Here is a 27,301-nt window from a genome sequence, read left to right as displayed (position 1 = left end):
TCTCAGAAATTTTTGAAAAATCAGCTCGACGCGGCTGACTTCGGACTGGAAGCGGTGAAAAGCGGTTGCCGGGCGCGTTTCTGTTTGTTCGTTCGTTCGTGTGTTTTCTAGCGCCTCAAGTGCCACCAAAAAAAACAAAAAAAAAAAAGTTTGTTTGAAAAAAGAATAGCAACGGCGGCGACTGTGTTTGTGCCTTTTCCGACTTGTGTGGGTGTGTGCGTGCCTCTGTGTGTGTTTGCAAACACAAAAGCAAAGGCAATAAAATTAAAAAACAAAAGTTTTGGCTTTGGAGCAGTAGTAGTCCCAGCGACAGTGGCGCTCAGTGCATTTCGGTGCCCCGCCCCCGTCCCGGCCCCGGCCTCGGCCCCCAACTAATTGTTGTTGCGAGAGGTACGGTAAGAGTGTGCTACCCAGTGTGTGTGTGTGTGAGTGTGATTTGTTGCTTGTTTGTTGTGACAAAATAGAAAATAGAAAAAAAAGAAAAAAAATGCTAGGCAAGAGTAATCATATTTAATAAACAAAATTGCTCTGTTGTATAAGCATTTGTTTATCCCGCCACGAATTGTGCAAAAACACATAAATTGTACAATTTCCCTGACAGGGATGTGTTCTCTCTCTCTCACTCACTTGAACTTAATTAAAAAAAGAAATAAAATCAACAAACTTCCTGTTTTTTTTTGTTTTTTTTTATATGCCCCATCAGTCTCTCTCTGTCGCTCTCAGTCATCCCCCCCCCACTTTTCATAACTGTTGCCGCAGACAACAAGAGTATTATTGTGGCAGTACCTCTTCCACTTGCCACTTGCCCCTTGCCTGAACCGAGAACGCCGCCCAACTCCCCCACGAACTCTCTGAAAAGGGGGAGAAACTCATATAAAGGTATGTGTTAGTGTGTGTGTGTGTGTTGGCAAGAAAGTTTTGTATTTGCTTTTGTGATTTCTGCTGCTGTTTGATATTTGCCAGAAGTGCGGGCGTTGAAGTTTTTAGTGCAACATTTCTCTGCTCTGCTCTGCTCTGCTCCAGCGGGAGCTTTTATAATGTGTGTGTGCGCTATTATTAAAACCCCCCTCGCCAGAACACCTCCCTGCCCGGCATACAGCAAAAAAAACTATGGTAGTGTGTGTGTTTGCGAGGCGTTGGCGTTTTGACCAAAAGCTGAAGAAGAGGAAGCAGGCAGTTCTAAAGGGGCAAGAAACTGATAGAGAGAGTCAGAGAGAGTGAGGGAGAGAGTGGGTGGGTGGGTGTGTAGGCAATAAAGGGGCAAGAGAGGATCAGGCTGTCTTTGGTAATAAATCACACAAGTCTTTAATGAATAAACATTATGGAAATTAACACAAAGTGGAGTTTTTAACCAAATCCTTATAGATACTTTCTATAGTTCACTATTTAGAGGGCTTACTGTGGCAGGGGGTAGGGCAGTTAATAAATAAATCAAAACATAATACATAAACATTATGGAAATCAACACACACACATACACTCAGCACCCAAGGAATGTCTGTTGAATGGGAATTTCGAGTGTTTACCTTTCGCCCACTGCCACAGCGCTCTCCCTCCCCCCTTTCACTCGTTTGTGGGGAAGACATAAATGCTGCCGCACATTTTCCATATGTGCCCCCGCAGTCCTGGGCCCCTCCTTCTTCTTGCTGTTTGCAATAAAGCGTTTTACGATCTCCGCTGGCTGACGCACTTGTTGTTTTTATGACAGTTAAGCTATTTTGCGTATGACACGTTTGACAGATGTCAGCGCCCAATGTGGCTGTCAACGGTGCCGTTAAACGCAGGCCATCCTCCTTTTTGGCCAACCAGCTTCTATAGGGTGAACCGATTCCTACCAATGCTTGAATAATTATTCAACCCATTATTTGGGCCAAATTATTATTAATAAACCTAGACACTTTTGGCCGTGTATTTCATTTTCAGCATTCGTGCCACACTATGTGGCAGGGGGGGCAGCTGTCTTTTCGCAGCTACTTTTACGCATGTTTTCGCGCAGAGGCCCGAAAAGAAGTCGGCTTGACATAAATTGTTGCAGCCAAATGTGGCAAACAACTAACTGGGCCACGCCTACAAGCCCATAAGCTACAAACATCAAATATCAACAGCGGCAACAGCTAAAACAACAACAAACCCTGCCGCTTGTCGCATGTAATTGCTTGCCACAAAGTAAATGACAATAGCGTAAGGCAAAAGACGCCGTCATCGAGTACAGTGTGGCAAATAGTTTAACCTTATCTATAGAGATTTTATTAAAGATATAGTATCTACAAAAAATATATAATATATCTTAAAAATTTACAAAAAGTATCTATTATTTTATTATTTTAATTTTAAATCTAAACCTTTGCTTTTCATTCCACTGTTTCGGCAAACAAGTTAGGGTCTGGGGTCTGTGTAACTAAAAACCGCAAAAGCTTGTCACTCCCCACCGCCCCTCCTTGGCCTGCCCCTGCCACGCCTTCCTTTGGCCCCTTTGCCGCCTCGGCTGTCGAAGTTGTTGCTTCCGCTCTCGCGGTTACGCCGCTCTCACCGCTTCTGTATCTGTGTTTGTATCTGTGCTTGTATCTGTGTGTAAGAGTATCTCTTGACAGTTGTATCTATTTCCCCGCACCATAGCCCTGTTGTACGTGGGCGGCAACAGCATTAGAAAAAATAAACCTCAGGCTTCAAGTTCCAATTCAAGTTTTAAAATATTTGCCGGATGACGTCGACTCTGCGCTATTGCTGTCATCGAAGTCAATAACATTTATTTGACGCACTCGATTGTTGCATGTGTCTCGGCCCGAGTCTCCACTGGCCACTCGGTACTCTGCTGCCCCCACAAAGTAAACAAAACCCAAGAGGCCATCATTGAAAATTGATAAGGCTAACAAACACGCAAACATTTAAGCATTTTCTTCCATTTTGGGATTGCCGATCGGATATCGTTTGTGGCGAGCACTCATTTGTTTATTCTCTTTCCATTATTACTTGTATTTATTTGACTTTTTTTGGCCAGAGTTTTTGGCCATTTAATATTCATTTATTCAGCCATGTTTATTTATTTATTTGCGTGTCTCTCGGTCGCACTGCCTGTTTGTGTGTGTTTGTGGCTAAAAGACCCAAGACGATAAAAAAAAAGCGACTGAAAACGTGAAATCGCATGCTAGAAGCCATGGCCATGATTTTGAATTTAAGCCACACAGGGCAATGGCAGTAGCAAAAAATGAAAAAAAAAATATAAAATATAAACATTCAACAAAATTGAAAAACAAATAAAATATATAATCGTAAAAATCGTTAAAAGCACTTGGCATCCATTTGATACCCTTGTGGAGGAGGGTCATCGATTGTTTTGATTGGTTATATTTGACTTTTGAGTTTCCTGATCATATTATATTTTAATTTTATAAAAAGAGGCTTAATAAAATTAATTTTTTCTTGATTAAAAGTTGAGATAAACCAGAGCCCTGTCCACAAAAGCACTTTCTAAACTCTACTTTCTCAAGAGATCCCTTATCTTTTCCCAACAATTTAAAGCCTGCGTTTAAAATATTAATTGGTTTTTGGCTAAATTTTAACAATAAATTAAGTTCAAACCCCTCATTAAATAAAGTACAATAAAATATGTTTACAAGTTTCTTGGCCTTTGGTAAGTTTTATTTAGAAATTGGTTTAATAACCAGGTTCAAGCCAACAAAACTTGCCCAATGAAACTCATATTTTATCCCATAAGCCATAAATCTCCCAGGCCCAGGGTTTTTGTTTTCCTAGACCAACTTGGACCCGGGAGCGTAAATCATTTAGTTTGTTTGCCGTCTGGCTGGATGGCTAGCTGAGCCAAGATGGAATTAATTGAGATCTTGCAGACAAGTATAATGAAAATACATCCCTATATACACTACCCAAACATATACATAGTCTTGGATATATGGAAAGTGTGCGCTATCTGAATCGACAAAGCAATTTAAATATTTTAAATTACGATTTTCGGCATGTACTTTTATGGAAATTTCATTCGACGACGAATCCCTTGGACAAAATAACAAAGCCAGTGGGGAAAAATAACATGGCTAGAACCGCTCCCACTCCAGAAAATGGTCTATTCTTTCCCGCTTTTCCCACCACAAGAGGCCAAAAGTTTTTCGTAGCTCATAAATTCTTTTGTTCGAGTCGTTTTTCTTTGATTTTCTGTTTGGCGGGGGGTGCGGAAAACCTCGAAGGAAAACCAAAAAAACCGGGTAAGGAAAAAGTGAAAATTCAGTGGGAAAATTGTCGCTGTCTGCGGCCCAGTACGATTACAGCAGCAGCCTCAAAACTAATTAGTTGCGCTGCATTCAAGCCGAGTTTTACTTTTTTACTTTTCCTGCCACTGCCACTGCCCCAGACTAAGATTGAGTAAGAGTGAGACTCTGCATCTCCCCGTTGATTGTGCAACTCGTGGAACGCGAATAAGATAGTCGGCAAGACAAATTCAGTTAACTGTTACACCCAGCCTGACTGACTGACTGGCTGACTTAATTCCCTACATTTTTACGATTGCACGAGAGCTCGGTGGCACAGTGGTTGGAAGCACCTACATACAGTACCTGAGAAACTCATCTACTTAGCCAGCCTCCTGCCTCTCCCCCACCTCCTCCTGGTTACTGTGATTGAGTAATGATTCGATAAGGTGCTCTGCTTATAATCATGTTGATGTTGCCGCCTGATTAAGTGCTCCGAGCAGCGTAGATTGTTTGCGCAGTTACGCCAGACCTCGACTATTTATAAACGCCGATTAGGCATCGTATTACACCTGATCATTAGTTGGAGTCTGGAAAATTTATTATCGGCTTAGTCAGCGAAAGGCGCCATCCCTCCATATAGATTTCAATCAGGGCAGGATTAAAGGGCATCACTCAGGCATCGCATTCCGATTGCGAGTAATCTCGCGAACTGGTTTAGTTCGGTCTCATCTTTGTTTGATAACAATGATCATATTATAGCTCAATAATCACCAGATTTGACATTCAGTTTGCTGAACTTTTATATAAAGTTTGGCGCTTTAACGACAATTAGCTCCCCATATGCGGCATCTATTAAACCATCATCGATGATCTCGAATTCTTTGTCCCAAACACCCCATAAACATTTCAGTCGGAGCTGTCTATAAACCATCTGTTGATCCGCTCACCCTAAATCAGTCGTCGCTGGTGCTTCCCCAACGGCCTTGGACCACTGTGCAGTCGGGTTTTGGCTTTAACTTGGCTGATGCTGATGCTGGGGCTTCTGTAATCGCTGCCATAGCAATGGCATCTAGTCAGCCCGAGGCATGGTCTTACCGGGATTACGCGCTGGTGCAATGTCTCTGTGCCGGAGGAGCAAAGGCGTCTGTAATAAAAAGTATCTTAGAGATACTCCCCTTCCTCCCACTCCACCCCGCACGCCTCTGCTTTTGGCCATTAATGAATGAATGGAAACCGTCTTAAGCAAAGCCGGCTTGTCCAACTGACAGCAAAGCGCAGCTGGGAAAAAGCAGAGGGAATCCCAACTTGGAACAAGGGCCAGTGGCAGTAATCTGGGAGTCTTCTTGGGCCGTTGCTGCTGCGCTCCGTTGCGCGTCAAATTTGCACTCCTCCCCCCCTTCGCGCTGTCCCCCCCGCCCATTATTTGATAAATTTCCATAAAAAAAGAATCAACTGGAAGAGCAAGCAGAAGCTCCCAACAAAAATTGACAATGCTGTGAGACTTTTTTTGGGGGTTTTGTTTGGGTGAGAGAAAATACTTGGTGGATGGTTGGTTGGTTGGATATATATGCAAATCAAGTAATTTGTCTCAAAAGCATTTGTCTGGCTTCCGAAAGAGAGCGAAAGCCATGCAGAAGATGCACGATGATGGCCCGAGAAGACGCCACCGATGAGATGTGTGTGCCCCACAGATGAGGCGGCCACAACTTCCGGTGCGTCTTCTGCCCAAGTTTTGGTCTTTTGGTCTGGTTGTGTAGGGGGAAGATTTTATAAATAAATTACAAAATTAAACGAGACAAAAACGTCGCTGAAATAGTTGGCAAACACTGTGTGAGAGATGTGGGGAGAAGTTGTCGACAAAAAACTTAAAAAAAATAAATAACAAAAAAAGAAGACGAGGCGTTGTCTTCATTATTTTGATCAGCATTCAGGTGGAATCTTGTATTGACGTTGGCGTATTGCTAAAGAGTTGTCTTCGAAGGTGTATGCTCTATAATTAGGGGTATATCAGAGTCTCTATAATCATGGAATTCGATTAGATCTAAACCAGACCATGCTTTCCTCTTCAAACTATCAATTAAAATCTTGAATTTCATTATTGGCCAAAATTGAATGCCAAGTGTATACAATTTTTTAATGGAACCCATCCATCCTCTCCTACTCAGATTGGAACTATTTTCAAAGCCATTAACAAATGGCAAGAAGCAGCCGAAAGCCAAAAGCCAAAGCCAAATTATTATTTGAATATAAAAATAGCCAAAATATGCTTAATTTAGTTGTGTCTAATGTGTGTGTGATGGTGGTATCCCACATAATTATTTTCGGTTAAGTAAGGCCAGAATTCAGCGTCTGTTGGCCGCGTGGTTGTCAGAACGCCCACCATGACGCCAGTTGGACACCCAAAAAAAAAAAAAAACAACGACACTGACGAGGGCAGAGACAACGTCAGCAGAGGATGGGCCGGGCCAACAAGTCGGTATGGAAGCCAAGGAATTATGCCTGTATTTTCTTTATTTAATAAAGTAAATTTATGCTTTAGTACAATTGTTTTTGGCCCGCATTTTGCGGCCATCACGCCTCCTCCTACACTATGAGAAATTCCCAGGGCTTTGGGTGGGACGGTCTGACCGCAATGCCCGGCACTCCGGTCCATAAAATCACCTAAAAGCGTAAACCAAATTAGTTCATTTATATGTATGGAATATCTCTTGCTGGAATCCCCCCAAGTTGGCCAACTTTTATAGCATTGCGGCAATATACGATTATTACAATAATCTTTTTTTTTTTTCTCTCTCTCGGTTGGCACCCAAAAGGGTCAAGGCACTTGACGAGGGCGAGGATGGAAACCCACTATGCCTCAATGTCTCAATGCCTGATGTTCGAGTGTTTGATGCGAGTAGGCATATTTAGATAGAAGGTTAAGAGTCTCGAGAAGGCTTCTTGTGGCCAGAATGGATTCTCAAGTTATTGTGATACGTTTTTGATTTATTTGCCAGATTGTAGGAGTGCAGATCGACTAGTGATTCCTTGCCATTAACTTCTAGGATACACCTTCCTGTTCTGACCGTGTAATGGCATGGTCTCCAACAATAGATTAAAGTTTATTGCTCGCCTGAACAAATGTTGATAAGGGCCAAGTTGTGTCCGCCTCATCATCATCATCATCACCATCGTCACCCCCAAAAAAATCAACAGAGAATCAAGCAATAAAAGTCAAGTTCAAACATTGATTTTTTACGACTGGAGTCGCCAGTCTCCGTTACAGAACAGAGCAGCATTTCACCTTAATTTCGTCGTGAACTTGTTTCTCTCCCCAATTCACTTCACTTGTAGTTCCTGTTTGTTATTTATTTGCCGAGCCCCAAATGGAATTCCGTTGAAATCGGCTTGATCTTGATATCTTGCTTTCGGGTAGAGTTCTCTCTGTGGCACTTTCAGCGTTTCGTTGCTTGTCAAGATCTCGTTTTTCTCCAAACTATGCTATGTGTTATATGGGCTATATGTGCTGGGCCTGTCACTCAGTCAGTCATTCACTCACTTAGTCATTCAGTCAGTCATAACGTGGTCGTCGGAGCAATGCCAACGCCTCTTCACCTCTGGGCATCATCTCAATGCAACGCCTTTCCCTTCGGCGCCGTCTATTTGCGGGTCTAAGGGTCTCTTGGGGTCTTTAAGATGCCGACACTGTCTTTAGTTTCATAGACAAGTGATCTGGTTTTTGCCCGCATTTCTCAGAGTTTTCAGAGTTGATGGATTATGAAAGGAGTGTTACTATAGTCCGTCTTACAAGACCTACTTCTAAAGTTTAGATTCTAATTCTTAAACTAAAGACTTTTATTTGTATTCCCATCATCACCATAAATATATCGATACGTATCTCAGTCTCTAGAATAATTATACATTCTTCTTTTGAAATTCAATATCTTTGGGACATCTTATAGATCGTATTTTCTCTTTATTTTTCTTTTTGTGACATTTTTATTTGAAATCAAACTAATCAAATTTCGTATCTGACTGGCTGATGGCTGCTTTCGAGGCCCCTTAGTCCCTTGAATCGTATCCGAAAGACACTAATGCACATTCCACGCTGTGCCCCATGTCGCTCTTTGTGTTTTCATTGTTACGATGTAATATAATTTTTTGTTTCGTTTGATTCGGTCAGATAGAAAGGATTTCCAAATGGATTGGCACGTGCTGGGGCCAGATGTTGCCCTAGCCCAGCTATAGATGGACTAAGTTCGGGCGAAAACAAGAAAAAAACCGGGAGAGAAACCAAACATCGTATGGAATAAAATGTGTAATAAAATAGAAATAATATTTATAGCTGAGACGTCGATATGTCTAAAAATAAAAAACGAGGCAGCCAGCACAGAAGCTGCTGTGGCTGTAGCCCCACCACTGCCATTCCCTTTGCCAGCCATGTGCCAGCGCTCCCATTCATGGAACCAAAGCACCGTGACCTGCCTCAGTCCCCCGGACACAGCCACAGTGTTCTACCCCCTCTGGTGTAGACAAATCCACTTGGAAGAGCAGAACCCCAATCCCGCCCTCTCTAAACCAAGTCCGGCCCCCGAGTACAAAAAAAAAAAGAGTGCCGAGTGAGATGGATGGACATTGATTTAAATCGATATTTTGCGGTTGAGCTCATTTGGCGTAAAATAAACTTGCCCCAAGTCAATAATCCCTTTGTTCACCCACTCTGGCATTTGGAAATACATCTACCTCTGCACTAATTTCCCCATCTTCGGGGCTTTTCACTTCACACTTGTTAACAAATTTTTCGAGTAAACAATAGGGGGGCTACGTGGAATAGAATGTAATGAAATAGCATGGTTCGTATCATTGTTTATTGATTGCACGATTTGGTTTCCTCATTCTTACTTTTATGGTGGCATGGTGGCACGGTGGGAAAAAACCCATTTGAAGATGGTTTATTCGTGGATTGATTTTCCTGTAACTTTTCATCATAAAGTATCTTTTGAATATCATTATCGAAGATTTTAATTTTATTAAATTTCTTGCTTTAATTTTGATTTATTTTCTAGTCCGAAGGACTCTCCCCCCATCTAAGAGCCTTTTTTTCCTCCAACTCCAATGAAACGTGACATTTCAAGTCAAACTCAAACGGCTCCTTTATTCATTCAATTCCTCATTTGATCAGTCCGTCATTCAATCAGTTTAATGGCATTTTCTTTTCTGTTATCTGACGTTCCTCGCTTCCATCAATTTTTTTTTGCTTCTGCCTCCTTCATGGAGGGCCAGCTCCGACCGGAAGTTGTAATTAATGCGCGCCTTGGGGGCGTTTTCAGTTCCTGTGTCAGGACCCTCCTCCGCACTAGCACGCAGATAGAGGTCCTGCTACGTGTCCTTTGCTCGTCTGACTGTGTGCCGTGCCAGGTCTGGTGGGTGGAGGTGCGTGGGCTTATTTATAGCAAGTGCACACAAGAGGACCTTTGTTCCGCCTGCATTCGAGTGGCAAACAAAGTGAGCAGTGGCGGAAAAAAAGGAACCAAGCGCCAGGTCAGGTGACTCCCACCGAATGCCTAATGAATCAATGGAGAAGGTGGGAAAAAAAATTCTTCAATTGAACATGATTCGAGAATTTTTCATTTAAGTTTTAAAAGCTTGAAAAGTTTTCTCGTTTGCCTCGCGGGGATAAACGTCAATCAGAAGGACATTTTCTAATTAAATTTTGTATAACATATATGAGTTCCAAACATTATAGATATTTTTATTCACATTCCTTTGCCAAATTTTTATCCCTTCGCATTCCTATCCTCAATTTTCCAATTAATTTGTACAAAACATGAATTTTGCACATTCCAGATAATCTTGTTTCATCGGAAATTGAATTAACCTTTTGCCCCTAAAAGGGGAGGTCTGCAACTTTCGCAGATAAATCCCGAAAGGCCGTAGACAATCTCATACTTTTCTGGGCCAACTTTTGTGTGTGTTTTGTGAGGAAATATTTTCCAACTTGTGTCTCCGTTGGAATGCGCCAACTTTTCCTCCCGGAGTTATGCCAAACTCGAGACATCTTCCTTATCCTTATCGTCCTGGGCCTATTCTCCATCGATTCCAGATAAGGCTAAGGTCAAATGCCTGTTCCACTGATAACCCTAAGCCCTTCGCTTGCTGCTGCTTAGTGCCACCTGAGTGGGCAGGACGTTTTTTTTTGGGCCCTCTGCCCCTCTACGTATGCAATAAATTGGTTTGCCTTGAGAGCTTACACACGCACACACCTGGAAAGCCCTAGAATCCACCCTTGTTGGCTATTTTTTTTTCCTTTTTTTTTGTTGGTCCTTGCGGCTAAACGGCTAATTCGCCAAAACACAAGCGGCAAGCAAATTGACGAGGTGGCTTTTATAGGCAGGACTCGACCTGAATGGCCATTTGTAAGAAACCAAATCGAAACGACATTTCGGTTTAAGTGAAAAGGCCGAAACGGCAGAAGCCAATTTCAAAGCAGTCGAAGCAGAACCGGAAACTGAGTTAGTACAGTGGAGGTTCAATAAAAGGGTTTAGGGATTTTGGATTTTCCTCCAAGTAGTGGTTGGATTTTTAGCACATATATTGAAGAGTAGGGAATAGCTCTTTTGTGATTTTAAAATTTTAAAAAATCTCTTATCCCTTTTAGCCAATTTCTCCAATTTTTTAGACAGCGAAAAAAATATAAGCCAGGATGCTACCACAAACGGCTGAGACAAAAGGCAAGAAGCACAAGTCGTAACCAGAACTGAACCGACAGCCAGAGGCAAAAAACAAATGGCTAACAATTGACTTGGCCAATAAAGCATAAAGCCGTTAAATTCGAAAATCAATAACTCCCCAGCCGAACGTTTCCGCCAATTGTGTCCTACATCCGGTATCCATTTCTCTTTGCTACTGCCTTGGCTGTGGGCCAGTGTCCTTGTGGGTGGGTGGTCGTGGGTTGGATGGGTGTGTGGCCAATGAAGGACGACAAATTGCCAAACGCGCCACGAACATTAAACAATTTTGCAATTTGTTTCCATTATTTTAAGCTGCCTTCAGTGCCAGTTTTGGGAAGCTTCTCCCACCCAGCCAGCCCCATACCTTGGGAGCGTCTTCCTTTCATAATTGTGTCAAGGAGGTTCATTCGCAGTCATTAGCGAGGGAGGGCGTGTGTCTGTTAAATTGTCCAACCACCCATCGCCTACTTGCCACTTTCCACTCGCTCATCATCATCGCCGTGAAATGGCCTTGCCACCCGTGCCCTGTCATGTGTCATGTGAAACAGCTGTTAATGATACAAGTGTCTCCGTCTCCATCGCCATCGCCATCTCAGTCTCTACTATTTCGTAAAATTTTACATTCTTCTTAGTGGCTGCTCAGAATGCCTAGTTCCTAATGGTAATGCCTCCTCCAAAGTGTCGGCGAGGCCATTTATCCTAAATGATTACAAGATGTTTTGGATGTGGAAACATAATCCCTGGCTTGTGTTTGTTGTCGCCGATTGGGTAACAGACCGAGAAGTAGTCCCTGGTATCAGTCGATACTTAAGGGGATAATTGAAAGTGATTTGAATAGCTAAAATAAATTGGGCTTCCAAGCGTCATGATTTATTTCCAAATTAAATGAAGAAATGCGAAACGTTTTCTGAAAGTCTAATTGGGTATATAGGAGGAGATGGGATAGGAAGTCTACCCTTAGACTAGTCTAATAATATATTATCATACAATACCAATAAATGTTACAATCTTTATGGCTCTATGGCTTTTATTATCACAGGATAAATAAATATGTTTATTAAATGTCAAAGTTTATAGAAGCGATAGTGACTACAATTAAACTTAAATGTAACCACTATAAAATAGAACCTGATGTTAATGCCATTATCTATCATTCTTTATTGCCAATTATACTATTTTATTTGTTTTTCATTATGCCTGTTTAGCATTCAATTAGCACCATAATAATTGGCCGTATAAATCACATTCCCTGATGCGGGTAAACATATCCTTAATTTGCATAAAAGTGATATAATTTTTAATTTTCCAAAGCTCGCATGCCAATTTAATTAAAAGTTAATTCGCTTAAATTAAATGGGATTTTGCAATATCTCTATGAGTTTCTGGACTTTAAAAATTCTCTAGTCTCATCAGTCGAGCTTCCCAAGCGGAAAATGGATGAAAACTCTTCTGTCGGCAACTCGACAACCGCAAAAGCTGACGACATTTGCCTAACCAGATGCTGCCCTTCAATCAAGACCCCAAATCCTCCAGGCCAATTTGATAATCCTCCATCTATCCGGCCGACAATCCCTCAACCGGGCAGCAACAGCATCTGGGCTGTTAACACATTTTCGACTGCCAACCACCCATCATCCGCCCGAAAAAGCCACAAGTCCCACTATGTTGAGCGGAAAACTACGAAACTGAGACATCGCTTCAATAAGCCTAGACTTCATATTGCTGCCTGTTTCGTGACTGCTGTTCAATGGCATTAGAAACTGCTTACAAGCAACTGGGCTGGGGGGAAAAGGGATAAGTTCAATGTTGTGCGACAGTTTTACACTGAGGAAAATATTAAAAGACTAAGGGGTTAAGAATTGTGAGACTTTATAAAAGATTTTGATTTTTAAAATAGGTTTCTAACTATGAAATATATCTACAAGTTTGGCAATGAAAACTTTCTGTCCGCCATCTATAAAAATAATATTACTCTTTGAAATAGACTCTGTATCTAAAGAACTTTATTTAAAATCTATTATCATACCTTCTTTAAACAACTATAAACTTATAATTAAATAAACTAATTTGCTACATATGACACATATTTTGTTCTTAAATCAATTAAAGAACATTATTCTCCGCTAAACTTATATCTATGACTTTGTGGAAGAACCAACTTGTAATTCAATTAAAAATCTTTAGTTTTCCGTGTAGACACGTGCTGTATTTGGAAAATAAACGGGATCCGCATACCAAGACACAGTGCGAGGGTCTGAGTGAGGCAATAAGTGACTGAGTTAGTGAGTTGGCCAAGTTCGATTTCGGGGGAGAAGGTGCACGAATACTAGGGCTCTGATGAATATGTTGAAATCAATCAGGTTAGCCAAAAAAGCAAAGACACGTTGCCACGACTCTATGGCACAGCCCCCTGGCTTATACACCTCTGTTTGGGCCAAGATTGGCTCGTGATATGTGACTTGGGTACGTGAAAATTGCATTTCATTTTGCTCTCTCTCTTGGAGGAGACGTCTTTACGTTATGTCAGGTGTATGAGAAGGTGGGCCGTCAGGTGTGATTCGTCATCTCTCGTGCTGGGCTGTTGCATTTGACATTTCACTGTTTTATTTATTAAATAACAAAAAAACAACAAAAAAACAGAAGGAAAAGTTGGGTCTACCTGACTGTCTGGCTGGCTGTCGGGGCTTCTCCTTATTACACATTCCCTTTGTGGGGCCCCACTTTTCGTTTCTTTCGAACTTGTTTAAAACTCATTATTTGGCTGCCATAAGTCAACATATTTTCCCCTCGTTTTTTGGTTCGGTATTGTGTGTAGTCCGTGCCGGAATGTGTAATGTGTGTGAGTGCCGTGTATCAATTAAAAGTTCTTCACGGAGTGATTCTGTATCTCGGAACGCGTATCCTTTTTGTGTTGCCTGCTTTTGGGCCCAAGGGCCCAAGTGATTCTGCTAATGAGCCCGAAAAGGAATTCTTTGTAATGTCTGGGCCTTTGTTGTGATAACCCATGACTGGTTGAATTAGTATAAGATTAGCAGCGGCTTAAAGTGGTTCTCCTTGGCTAGTCAGACCAACTAATCTAGAGTATATCTTGCTTATATTAAACCTGCTCTGGCTCTGTCAGGTATTCTACCGCCATCGCACGTAAAAGATCAGGACTGTTGGTATGCACCGCATAGTTGGATTTTTCATTACAAATTATCTAGATGTTGTTGGCGGCTTATCAGTTGCACGTTCCCATGGCAGAGGTTGCCCGAGGTTGGCTTGCCCGAAGTTTTATGAATGGATGGTGTTATCGGTGGCAGACTGAAGCGAAAGCATTTCATTGGATTTGCACCACCCCGTATGCAGTGAAAACAGAAAAAAACGCTGGAAAAAAAGACAACCAATTGATATACCTCTGTTGCTTTCCTTCCAAACGGGCTGGGCTGGTGGCGTGTGTGCGTGACATTTGGAGAATCACGTTCAACCGCAAGCGACGGCAGCGATATCCCGATATATCGATGGTTGGGTAGTTATGGGCACCGTGTCTATATGGACATGGATATGGATGTGAATATGGATATGCCATGCCCTGGCATGTGTGTATTTATTTTTATAACGATCTAACTAAATGGCTGGCACATGGTTATTCCGATACCGATTCCCATTCCGATTCGGATGGGGTGTTAAGGTTTTTGTTTAAGGTTTCGCTTTAACTTTATGGACTTTCTTTGTTGCCCCGGCCTGTTGTCATGGAGTATGTATGGAGTGTGTATAATTTTTAAATATGCATTGCTGCATTTATTTCACTTTTACTCAGTGCAAAGTGTAATTGAAATGAAATCATTTTGCTGACGACCTGCCAGTAGCCAATAGCCAGTGGCCAGTAACCAGTAGCCGGCGTAATTTCTTTTCAATTAACAATAACGAAACGGAGCGAAATTGGTAAAAGCAAAAGTAGGCACCTCACGGTGGAGCGAGCTATGGTCCACCTCCAAGAGCGACAAATTACTGAAGTCTTAAATACAAATAATAAATGCATTCACAAATTGTATTTAATTTAAACGCACAAAGGAGAGTTTCCTCCTTCAATGACGGGAGGGGGGCTTTTGATAAGTGGCAGCGGAAAGGCCACTGGTGGGTGGGGAGGTGGCTCGCTATAACAATCCACCTTTCATTTAAGCTCTCGGAACTGGGACAATTTGCAGAGCTTAACTTTGTTTTTCAATGTTTGTTTGTTGATATTTTTTTTCAGTTTTTTTTTTTCCATTATTTGTTACAGTTGGTCAACATTTTCGTTCTTGCCACCGCTCTCAACATTGTTGCCGCTTCTGGGTTTCTGGATGCTGGCTGCTGGGTGCTGTCTGATGGGTGCTGGGTGCTCTTTTTGTTATCGCCCATCATCAGACTGGTGCTGTCTTTTCATTTCATTTCATTTTTTTTCACAGCCCCGCACAATTTCTGCACTGACATTTTACAATTGTCCACGGCACACAGACACTGTCTCCCCAGAATAATAGAAGTGGCGATTTTATCCGGAAATTTATGAAATTATCTATGGGAATTATGGCTTTTTGTGGAGAGTCTTATGACTTTTATAGAAAATAGTTTCAGGGTTCTATAATAATATAATAAAAAATAAAGTTAAGAAATTTAGTTTAATAGGATGGTTCTGAGAACATCTATCTGTTAGAGATCTATTTGAATACAAGTTCCTATGAATATTTTATTCGATTATTCAAATTTCTACTATAGGATATCATAGAGTAGTATGTTTAGTTCTTTAGTATCTTTGCTCTAATGACCACTGTATATTGTATCTATGTGGGGTTTTCATCCACTGATCTCTGTCATTGCCCCGACGTCATCCAGCACACTCCAGCACACACAGTCACAGCCATGTGCATAAACATTTCTCAGCTGCCTTTTCTCTGTTGACACAAATCATTCGCTGGAAGTGTCGCTCCCGTTTCCACTAGCCCCCCTCTTCCTGTTTGGCCCCCTATCAGCACCGCCCTCCTCCATACGTGGCACCTCCATTACCACCTCCCAGTACCCGGACGAGTCCCAACCCCCAACCAATTCTTTCTTGACAACTTTTGTGTTTGGTCTTGGTGTCCAAATGCATGGGAGGCTCGAGCTGGAACCGCTTTCGGATACCATATTCTGTATTTCGTATCGGTTACACTCGGAACTCGGCATGGATGTGGAGAGCTTTAGACGATAGCGAAAATGTTTGTACAGTTAAGAGTTCTGACGACGCTGGTAACTGAAAATTGTTCGATTTTCAGCCACAAGAAGGAAGTGCTGGTGTCTTTTTAAATTGCTTTCTGTTTGTTTAGCAATTGGGGGAATCGTCGTTTCAGCGAGAGAGAAGTGGGTCGAATACTTCCTGTTTTCTATAGTATACTATACATCTCTTAAATACTTAAAAACCTCTTCTATAGGTCCTCGAGTTTTAATTTAAAAGAAAATATTCCAAGAGAATCCTTTTTTCATGGCTGGGACTGGGAGTCAAATCAACATTCCTTGCCAAAGCATTCCATGCCCGGAAAAGCTCACAAAAAAAAAGAAAGAAAATAAGATGAACGAACAACTTTATGAACATTTTTTCACTTGTCTATTCGGTCCACTCCCAAACAAAGAAAATATGTAATTCAAAACATTGTTCAAGTGTTCCAGTTTTTAGTCAACGAGTACGAGTCCGAGTACCAGTACGAGTATGTGTCTGTGAAGTTGTTTATAAAACTTTTGCACCACACACTCTTGGCCAGAATGGAGGAAAATACACATGAAGACGGACGGATAAGGAACTTGACCATGTCGTTTGCCGGTTGCCGTTGTTTACCAAGCCGTTACTGGCCGGGCCAAAAGCACTGAGGGAAAATCTAAGAAAGGGATTAGTTTTTAAAAATATTTAAAAGATTTAACAAATCATTTTAAATATGGATATTATTTTTTTAATGAACTCTTAACTTTTCGAACTAACTGTCTTAGTTTCTGGCTAACAGACTCTCCTTATTTTTGCCCTGTGTCGAATCTAAACCTTTTTGTTCCTGCCAGGCATCATGATGGGCTATGATGATGAGCTCTGCGGTATGGCTCCTTTTCTATTTCCATCTTGGAATCAGCTCAGCCGACGAGCTCCACTCGCCTAATGGATGTCTCTTTGTTTGGCTCTGCTCTGTCGTATCTCGTTTTCGTAGCAGAATCTATCTCAATGCCGGGACCACTCCACTCCACTCCGGGATCCACCTTCCGTTTCCTACCATTTGATCCCCTCTCCAGCCGGTCCACTGAAACTGCGCTAGCAAACAAACACATCCATTTTGCTCCCCTGGTTTTTTGTTGTCGTCGTCAACGACGTTGTTTTTTGTTTGTTGTTTGGACTCATCCAACTAGCCGCACTATCGGCCATTGGCACTCGCCACTCTCACACAGATGCCACACATCCGTAGCTCCATATATTTCAAACCGACTCCCTGCTCCTGCTCCTGTTCAGATTCCGAATAAATTTTATAAAAAAAAAAGCATTTTGCAAGCCATTTACTGAACCATGTCCGAGCGAAAAGTCGAAATGCTGTCGATGGCGGTGGAATCTAAACATTATGCAAATGCTCTTTGATATTATTGAAGAGTTTGGGGTCTGGACAGTGTAAACATTGCGGGGGGATTGATCCATTCTGTGGCAACGGATGGATGGGCTTTGGTTTAAAAATTTGTTATAGTTCCTTTGTGGCATGTTTTTCCAATTTGTATTTTCGGCAAGCTTGTGCCTCGCTTCAGGTAAATGGAGATTAATGTTTTCCCTGCAAAAGTGAAATATTTGTAAAGCAATGACTGTGATCCTTAAACTTCAATAAACAATGCCAGCCATTGGAAACCAGTTTAGAGACCCAGTCATGGCCAAGTGGGGAGCACTGCCAAATAAAGGATGAAAACATGTATGCAAAAAAAGAGTCAGAGAACGAAGCAAGACGGCAAAAGCAAATCGAAAATTGTGTCATAACATTAAAAACAAGTTGGCCTAAAACCTGAACCTATCCCACCGCAATAATGATCGAGCTCATGATCACTGTTACGGGGATGTCTGCTGTCGGGGGACCTGTTTCGAGTCCCGTCTTCCATGTCTTCGGTCCGATGGCCGGGATGTTGAATTATGGGCAGACCGTTTCGGGCAAAGTAGGTCGGCCGACTGTGTCTTCTCGGCCATGTGGAATGGAATGTGATTTGTGGCTCGAACAATGTGTGAAAATGGTCCGACAACAACTTGACTTATACCACCGCCTTTGTTCTCCTTCCTCTCTTCTCCTTGCAGCGAATGTGTTTCAATGATGTTACTGCCTTCGGGGCGTTCGAATAGTGATGTCTATCCGCTACAAAGTGCCACCAACAATACGGCAGCAACAGCAACAACGGCTGGAGGTGGACCCGGAACAGGACCAGGAGGCGTTGCAGCCCAGTCAAAGCCCTTGCTACTGACACGAACATCGTCGCCACAATTGACAACGCTGCCTACAACAAATGGCTCCATCGCCCACGCCACGCCCACCCGCTCAAACGGATGCCCGTCACAGCCCGGAATCACAGGGACAGCGATAGCAACACCACCACCACCACCCCATCATCCCGGAACGGAGGCGACAACAACGGACCTTGTCAGTGTTGCTGGGATAGGTACCGTAACCGGAATATACGGGCCACTTCTGGGTCAAAGTCATGGGAGTGGCATCGTTGGCATGGCCGGAAATTGGCCAGAAATTGATGGACACTTGGAGGCCATACAGGAGAAGCTCAAGCCCGGCTGGTCGGTTCATGTGGGCAAAGAGGGACGTCTCTACTACTGCAAGTGAGTGGCTAATATATATCTTACTTTAAGTCTAGTCACTAAATCTCCCAATTCTTAACATGAAAAACTTTCAAAAAAGTCAACAAAGTTAAAATTGATTTATTTTCATTGCCAATTAGAAATCCTTTCAGGACTTTTGCAAAAATTCCAAGTGATTTATGGTCGGATGGCCATTAGCAGTCTTCCCCCACAAGGGCCTTCAAGTTCAAGCCAACTTTTCTGCAAAAGTTTGGCTCGACAAACTCACGAGCTTATGGAATATGTTTTTCAATTCATTTTAAATATAGTTACAGTCTGTTGTTTTAAGCACAAAATGTATAATTTGCGGTGAACTTTTCTCTTTTGTGGTTCTTCTGTGAATTTTCAAAAAGAATATTTAACAAAGCAGAAAGTCTGGCATTTAAACAACCATTAACGCTCCAAACTTTAAGCCTTTTTGGACCTGGCCCACTGACTGGGTGACTGACTGACGGACTGGGTGACTGACTGACTGGGTCCTGGACGGGTTAGATGAGAGCTCTGAATAGGCGGCCATGGTGCTGGGCTTTCTGCTGCACATAAATTGATTATGCACCAAATTCTATTAAATAATTTTACACTTTGTTGCACATCAAGCTGAAAGCGCACAAAATGCCATAACCGAGCCAAAAGGAGCTGTGTGGGCGGTGGGTCTACGGGACTACGGGTCTATGGGTCTGTGGGTCTGCCTCTGGGGCGATAGCCTGAATGAGTGAGCAGCTCTGGTGGTTGGGTTTATAGCCTCCCCTCCAGCTCACAGAGAGTGTGCAAAAGTGCAAAACTAATTATCACAATTGTGTGCAGCCAGGAAATGAAGAAAGACAGCAACGGAAGCCACCAAGGTGGCTCGATGTGGGTTGGAATTGGATTTGGCTTGGGTCTGGAATCAAGCTCGGTTCCTACAGTGGAGCTTGCTGGCACAAAACTAAGTATCTAATACCTACAAGCTCCTCTATTAGCCAGGTTCCACGGTACTTGGTTTCGACTGAGCTGTTGATTGAGGTTGGGTTCGGTTCTTCGGAAGATTATGGGTTGCTGTTTATTGCATAGTCGAGCAAATAACTCAATTAGTCTTGATTAATGTCAATTGAAATGCAGTTCTATTCTAGCCCCAGGGACAAGAATGTCTGCTGCTGCCCAGCTTCAGCACGGAGTATACATAATTAGCAGGAATCTGTGGGTGGGTAGTCCTGGCCACCGCAAGTTCAGGGTCAATGTGGGTGAAGTGCCAACCTTAAGTGGGCGAGTTCTGCCAAGAACTATAAATAGCAGAAACCACAAAGAAAGCCAACATTGAACACCAAATTGGTCTTAAAATTTTATGGCTTTTTTTCTGTTTTAAATAATAGCTTGGTTTTCAGTTTTTCTTTGTGGTTTATGCTTATTAGATCGCTTTCCAAGGACTGCTTATAGTTGCGGTTTTCAACTTATACAAAGTATACATTTTCTTTTCCTGTATTGGATTACAAATGGAATCTGACAGCTGACTGAGCAGCTGAATGCATCTGGAAATCGCAATATTCATGATGCATCTTCTTATGACTTATTCCAGCCACATGACACAGTCCTCGGGCTGGTTACCCGCCTGCGAGGATTGGAGCAAGCACGAGGAGCTTTCCTATGGTTGGGAGCGTGCCATAGACTCCAAAGGTCGTTCCTACTACATCAAGTGAGTAGACCATCATTCTAAGACACCTTCGAGTATCTTTATTCATATATCCTTTCCAGCCACCTTAACAAAACAACCACCTACGAGGCTCCCGAGTGCATACGTTGGGATGAACATCCGCCGGAACCTCGCCTGGTTCAGCTCCAAAGGAATGCCAGCCTGGGTTTCGGATTCGTGGCCGGAAGCGAGCGTCCCGTCATCGTGAGATTTGTGACTGAAGGAGGTCCTAGCATTGGAAAGCTGCAGCCCGGAGACCAGATCCTGGCGGTGAACGGTGAGGACGTGAAGGATGCGCCACGGGATCATGTGATCCAACTAGTGCGGGCCTGCGAGGCCCAGGTGAACCTCCTGGTGTGCCAGCCCATGGCCCACTGCGTCCTGCCCGGCAGGAAGTCTACGCTCCTCTCCGCGGGCAAGCGCGCCAAGCTGAGATCGCGTCCTAGTCGAGTTCGATTCGCCGAGAGTGTGTGCGTTAATGGAGCTCCCCTGTTTCCGGTGAGTAAATCCCAATCTCTGGTGTAACTTTTTGGAAATTTCTGACCCCGTTTTCTAGACCTCCGCATTTTCCCTGGGAGACATCTGTGTACCGCCCATGGCCAACGTTCTAAAGGTTTTCCTCGAAAACGGGCAGACCAAGTCCTTCAAATACGATGCCACCACGACGGTCCAGGATGTGGTCAGTTCGTTGCTGGACAAGCTGTGTCTCTGCTGCGGAGAGCTCTTCAGCCTCGTCCTGGAGCATGTGAAGAGTCTCAAGCGCAACAAGCTCACCCTTTTGGACCCCCAGGAGTCGCTGGCAAGGGTAAACACATCCTTTAAATAAAACACTTCTCCCTTTTCCATATTTGATGAGCTTTCGTATGGAAAACAATTTGTAGCTACTTTGGAAAGTGAATTAAATATTCCTCGCCACACATGCTTTTTAATTGCGATGAAATTTTGATTTGGAAATTGGTTAGGAAAGGGCTGTAAACAATATAAATTATTAAATTAAATAATTTTCCCATGGAAGTTAAATTATATTGTTTTAAGGAAATGGTCTAAGTAATCATCTTTCATATTTAAATGTTTTATATTTGTGGTACATCTAGATTGCCGCTCGTCCTGGAGCTCACAAGCTGCGCTGCCTCTTCCGCATCACCTTCGTGCCCATTTCCGCCGCCGAACTGGCCCAGAGGGACCTCCAAGCCCTGGACTACCTGTACATGCAGTGCTGCAACGACGTCAACCAGGAGCGCTTCGCCCCGGAGCTGCAGCCCGAGCTGGCCCTCCGATTAGCGGCCCTTCATATGCACCAGCACGCCCTGGCCAACAACTTTGCGCCCGCCAAGCTCACCGTGAAGCTCGTCGAGTGAGTTCACCTGCATCCTTAAGAGGCTCAGAGTTCCAAAGCTGAATTTCCATTTTTTTTTCAGACGCGAGTTCGGTCTGGAGCGATTTGTCCCAGTGACCCTATTCGAGGGCATGAAGCGGAAGGAGCTGCGCCGCCTAATCTCGCACTTCCTTAAGCTCAACGCAGAGATGACAGGATCCTCCAGCAAAGTCCTCACACAGCTGCAGGTAAATTAGATTATATAGAAAATAGATAGAACTTGGAATAATTTAATAAATTAACTCGTTATAGGCCAAACTCCATTATCTAGACATAATCGCTAGCTTACCCAGCTATGGAGCCAAATGTTTCAGCACAAACCAAAGAGAGGGCATGGAACGTGTTCTTTTGGTGAGTCCACGTTTCGGACTCAGCCAGATATCCAGTGCCCGCAATTCTGTGGTAAGCTAAGGACATTTTTCGATATTTTTTCAAAAACTAAGCTTCTTTTCTAATCAGCCCCAACCCATATCCGCAATTGAAGACTTCACCCATGTGGTGGTTAACCGCGAGGACGATGTAACCTGCAGCGTCTCCATTTTCATGCTTGGAGATCGAGCTGTAAAGTTCACCATGGAAGATCGTGATGCCTGCGAGTTCAGCCTAGTCCTGGGAGGCTACTATCGTCTCCTTACAGGTAAGTGATATTATATAAAACGCTTAAGACTTAACTATTGAAGCCCCCGTCCACATTATAGGCAACATGTTGAATGTATTGCGTGAGCGAGAGCCTCAGGACGAGGATAATGCCCCAGGATTCCTAGCACAGCATACAGTGCTTCCTGCTGGCTGGAGCTACCTTTTGCCCTTCCACACCCGAGCGCACAGCGTCAACTTCCTGATGTCGCCGCCCTACCATCCCATCACACAAAAGGGTCAGCTCCAGCACCAGTCCTCGATCCAGGCACCGGCTTCCCTTCCCTATGCCACGGACCTGGATCTGCACAGTGTGATGGCCACGGAACTGCTGGAGGAGGCGGCCAAGGACTCCGGACTGAGCGACAGCAGCGGCAGCAACTACTGCGAGGGACGCAGCCATCTGGGCAGTCAGCAGCTGGAGGCCAAGAACGAGCAGGTGCTGAGAAGAGTCCAGGAACTGCAGCATCTGGTCCAGACATCCGAGCAGTATCTGAGCGAACAAGAGCAGGGAGGAGGCGGTGGTGGCGTGGCAATGCTGGAGTTCGACTCTGACTGCGACAGTCTCAATAGCAGCAAGGTCTCCTCCACGGAAGAGTCACAGGGCGGCTTGGTCTTGGGGTCATCGGTAGTCATACCACCGGGGCATCCCGGCATGAAGCATAGCGACTCACTAACCCTGCTGGCGGAGACGATCAACCACGAGCTGAGTGGCATCACCCAGGGCCTGAACGCCATTCCCGAAACTGCGCCCGTCTCTTCATCCGCTCCTGCCACCCCAGCCACTCCGAAGAGGAAGCCCAGTCTCTGCACCACGTCCAGTCCCAGGCCACAGAGGAAACTGAATGGATTCAGCCAGCTTCTGAGTGACTTGCAGGCCTTGGGTACGGACTTCTCGCAGAGTGAAAGTGACTCGGAGTCGGTGGCCTCGCCTGCCCAGTCGCCCACGGCCCGAAGACCCCAGATGATGTTGCTCCAGGCGGCTGGTACCGGGCCAGGAGCCGCTGCCAAGCAGCAGCTCTCGCAGCGCAGCAGCTTCGGCCTTCACAGTCCAGATGGAACGCATTTCGGGGCCGAGACCAAGGACTACAACCTGCGGGAGTATCTGCAGCAGCTGAAGGAGATCAGCAATGCCGCGTCTGCGGACACGGATGTGGCTGCCCGCCAGCTCTCCGAGATTTACGGTTTCGAGGTGAGGGAGGACACCTTCATTGAAACCGATACGGATCTTATCGATCTACGTGCCATTCCGCCACCTCAAACACCCGACGAGCTGGACTCCCTGTCCCTGATGAACGCCGCCCCGCCGAAGGGCTTCGAGGGCAAGGCCGAGGAGTTGGACAGCTTCCTGCAGCAGATCATGGTGGCGCCGCCCACACAGAAGGCAACACCCGCCAAGGAACTCACACCCGAGGAGATAATGTCGTTCATAATACCACCACCTCCGAACTTGGAGCAGCAGCAGGCGGTGCAGCAAGTGGCACAGCCCGAGGAAACGGAGTGCTTGTACAGCAACTCGGTGCAGGCCAAGCGGGAGTTCTTCCAGTCGGTGGCCAACGGAAACAGTAGTAGTTCCACACCCCACGTCATCGAGTACGCCACGGTGGAGCGGAAGAGCAAGTTCAGCTGCTGCCCGACAAGCAAAAAGGAGGACGCAGACCAGGAAGAGCTCCAGCCACCACCCAGAACACCTACTTCGGAGCAGCTCTCGCCGCCGCCGGCTCGGCCCCCGAAAAGCGCGGAACTCTTGCAGAGGTACTCTCCCAAGAAGCAGGTTAGGATTGCCACGAGCCCTGTGATGCCGCCGGAGCGGCGAGAGCTCTGCCCGCCGCAGCTACCGCCCCGCGGAAGCCCCACACTGGACGGGAATCAGAGTCCTAACCCAAACGCAACATCTCTGGTGAGTGGCCCCAAAAAACCCCCGTTGCCGCCCATCGCCAGTCGCCCGCGTCCCCAGAATGGAGTGAATCCCGCATCGTCAACTGCACAAACACCTCCACCTGCCCACTACTCACCACCTATACCGGCCACTGTCCGACTGCCCCAGTTCAACAACCACCAAACCAATGGAACTCTTCCCATGCTCCCGAAGAAACCCCAACAGCTGCACGGCGAGAAACTGTTCATAAAGAATGGCCACCTAATCGATGGCGAGGCGCTTCTGGCCAAGACAGATGTGGCCATGGCGGGTCTCCTGATCAAACTGGACCAGGTGGCGGCGCAGTGCTCGGCGGCACAGGCCGCGGGCGGAGGTGCTTCCATCGACGAGGAGAAGTTCCAGCGGGCCAGAAACGAACTTACTGAACAAACTCTAGCCCTAGTGACGGCCAGCAAGTTCCTGGTGGCCTCCATGTCGGACATGACGCTGATAACGCTGCCGGAACATCTCACGTCCTGCCTGACAGCCATCCGCAGGATTACGGAGTTGGCGCAGGACATGACCCGGCACACGTCGGCTCCGCTGCAGACCCGGAATATAGTGCTTAAAGTTCACGATGTGGCGAGCAGTTTCAGGGAGCTGGTGGGCGTGGAAATCGGGCCCGTCGGAGCCGGCCAGCTGGCGCTGCAGGCTGAATGTCTGGCCAATGTCCTGGCCACTTTGCTGCGATCCCTGCGAGTGTTCTCCCCATAACCCACAGGGATAAAGGGAGAAGCAAGCGAAGCCCCAGACAGCAAGGAAAACGGAAACGGAAATGGTAGTGAAAACGGAAGCGGAAGGGGAGGCGACAACCCAACCTGTCCCGACATATCGCACGCTCGTCTGTCTATGTGTAAATCCCCCTACACCACCTACGTCTAAAGTGCATCGAACCCCAAACATATATATGCACGCCTATCTCTAAGTATACAACGTTTTCGAAACTAATTTACAGGTAAAGGGGCGCGTCAGAGAGTCGATGGTCTGATGGCTCTTCAGTCTTGGCCTGGCTTAATCCTCACCTGCCTGCGCTTTGAATCACAACACAACACTGCAGTTGGAAGCTCAAGAGGGAGGACCGCAAGCGGTGTGGTGGAATGTGTATATAGAGTCTATGGGAAATAATATTTCAAGAAACATATCCTTGAACTAATGGGAAACTACCTTCAGAGACTATTATATCATAATTTTTTTAGTCCTGTTTTGGGATTGCATTTTCAAATACTGCTTAAAGCCTTAAAATATTTCTTAATATTGTGTGTTGTATACTTTTACTTTCTGACTTTAAGATATCCTTTAATAATATCAGTAGTTTCCAACTACCATATCAAAAAATATCCTTAAAATCTATAAAGTACACAACCACATCGTCTTGGCGGTCTTCGCACAATACCAAACATTACTTTTAGAAAATAAAAACCAATTTATAATTCTAAAAACTCTCTCAACTTAACGCATGAAACTAACTCGAATTTCTATCTAATCTCCAGAAGTAAAGTGAACTATTTTTAACTATATTTATACATGTATTACTCTCGAATTGTTAGTACTGTACTCTGTATACCGAAGCCCAAACCCGAACGTATCCTTAAGAGTTCTACAATTGAATAAAACACCACGACTTGATTATCTAGACCAATTTATATGAGAAAAGTATCGGTAATATGTTTATTAAATTATGCTATTAGTATATTTTCTTATGTACATAATTTATACACATACCTACTACCATATATATACAAGTACCATATATACATTATATATAATATTATAAAAAAAATTGACCAAACAATAATCAAAATTTTAACTTGTGATATAAACATGAAAAGAGTAAAAGGGAAAAATTCGTTATAATGACTTTTACATTTTCTCCGTTTAACAACAAACATTTAAAGAATATTATTTTGTGTGTTCTTTGTTGTTGGACAATACAATCTTTTTTGTTATTGTTTATGTGTCATACTTTTGTTGTAGTTGTTGGTAAAGTACAAGAATGCGCACTAAGTTGTAGCTTTAACTAATTATATTATTGTAAACAAATTAAATATGAGTACTAAAGAATCCGAAAGCTAATAAATCAAGTATAATCTAATAAAACTCCAACTAATCGGTAATAAATTGTTTTTATTATGTTTACATTTTTTGTTGGTTGAAACAAACACATACATATGATAAATAAACATAACCATATAATACATACATATGATATATACAAGTATGAAATAAAATTAATAGTAAATATTAAGTAAAACATATTCAAATGTACAATGTAAAACAATGTAACTGTTTACGACATAATGGAAAAAATAAGAAGCAAAATTCGAAATACATATGAAATTGTGTGGAATAAATTCAATAAATAAACCAAAGTAAATTAAATAATCATTAACTTGTTTAATTGTTAAATCATTAACCTATTATAAATCATTTTGGATTCGCGCCTTTGAAGCGCAGCCAACTTTAGCTGCAACGTCTGAAAGTGTGACCATGGGACTAAAAAAAAGTATAAAGCTCAACATGGGTATCTTTTAAGTTTAAAAATGCGGCTTTCCCTTAAATTAGGGTTCCTTAAATAGTAACTATGAATGAATAAAATTTAACTATGAATGTATTTTTTGATACTAATTGGAAAGAATAACTACATAACTAAGAATTCGTTGGATGTTGGAACCAGTTCGCTCTTTTTTTTGTAGGAAAGAGGGAAGGTAAAATACTAAAAAGTTAAAAAATTGTAAATAAAAAATTGGACTTAAATAAAAACACATAAAAATAAACTCATATTTGAAGAAAAATATGAATTTATGTTTGTTTCCAGGAAGAGCGATAAATATATTAAATATTCAGAAAAGCTTAAAAATCAGTGTGGCAAATCTCGTTCGTAACCTTAGTGTGACCAAAGATTAATATACTTCCCACTCAAAACGAAATATGGTATTTTTGAGAAA

At 43.6% G+C, this 27,301-nt stretch overlaps 1 protein-coding gene across 1 annotated transcript; it reads left to right on the top strand.

Annotated features, from left to right (window-relative positions):
- The first annotated feature begins 3 nt into the window (after window positions 1-3).
- On the top strand, window positions 4-26,741 carry LOC108129660 (uncharacterized). The gene is made up of 10 exons (XM_017247834.3): window positions 4-390; window positions 18,213-18,743; window positions 20,314-20,430; window positions 20,490-20,925; window positions 20,984-21,232; window positions 21,522-21,781; window positions 21,846-21,990; window positions 22,055-22,204; window positions 22,262-22,439; window positions 22,501-26,741. Exons 2-10 carry the CDS (start codon window positions 18,226-18,228, stop codon window positions 25,068-25,070), a joined length of 4,623 nt encoding a protein of 1,540 aa, XP_017103323.2. The 5' UTR covers window positions 4-390; window positions 18,213-18,225; the 3' UTR covers window positions 25,071-26,741.
- Window positions 26,742-27,301: the final 560 nt, after the last annotated feature.

The sequence above is a fragment of the Drosophila bipectinata genome, chromosome 3R (genome assembly GCF_030179905.1).
Source record: "Drosophila bipectinata strain 14024-0381.07 chromosome 3R, DbipHiC1v2, whole genome shotgun sequence".
Classification (NCBI taxonomy): domain Eukaryota; kingdom Metazoa; phylum Arthropoda; class Insecta; order Diptera; family Drosophilidae; genus Drosophila; species Drosophila bipectinata.
The sequence above is the reverse complement of the archived record's forward strand: the minus strand, read 5'-3'. Positions and strand labels throughout refer to the sequence as shown.

What these genes read in the sequence shown, in the direction of transcription:
- LOC108129660 (XM_017247834.3), top strand. Translation starts at nt 18,226, where the DNA reads ATGATGTTACTGCCTTCGGGGCGTTCGAATAGTGATGTCTATCCGCTA. An exon ending in CTCACCGTGAAGCTCGTCGA is followed by an intron (nt 21,782 to 21,845) that starts GTGAGTTCACCT and finishes TTTTTTTTTCAG; the next exon opens with ACGCGAGTTCGGTCTGGAGC. An exon ending in CCAGTGCCCGCAATTCTGTG is followed by an intron (nt 22,205 to 22,261) that starts GTAAGCTAAGGA and finishes TTTTCTAATCAG; the next exon opens with CCCCAACCCATATCCGCAAT.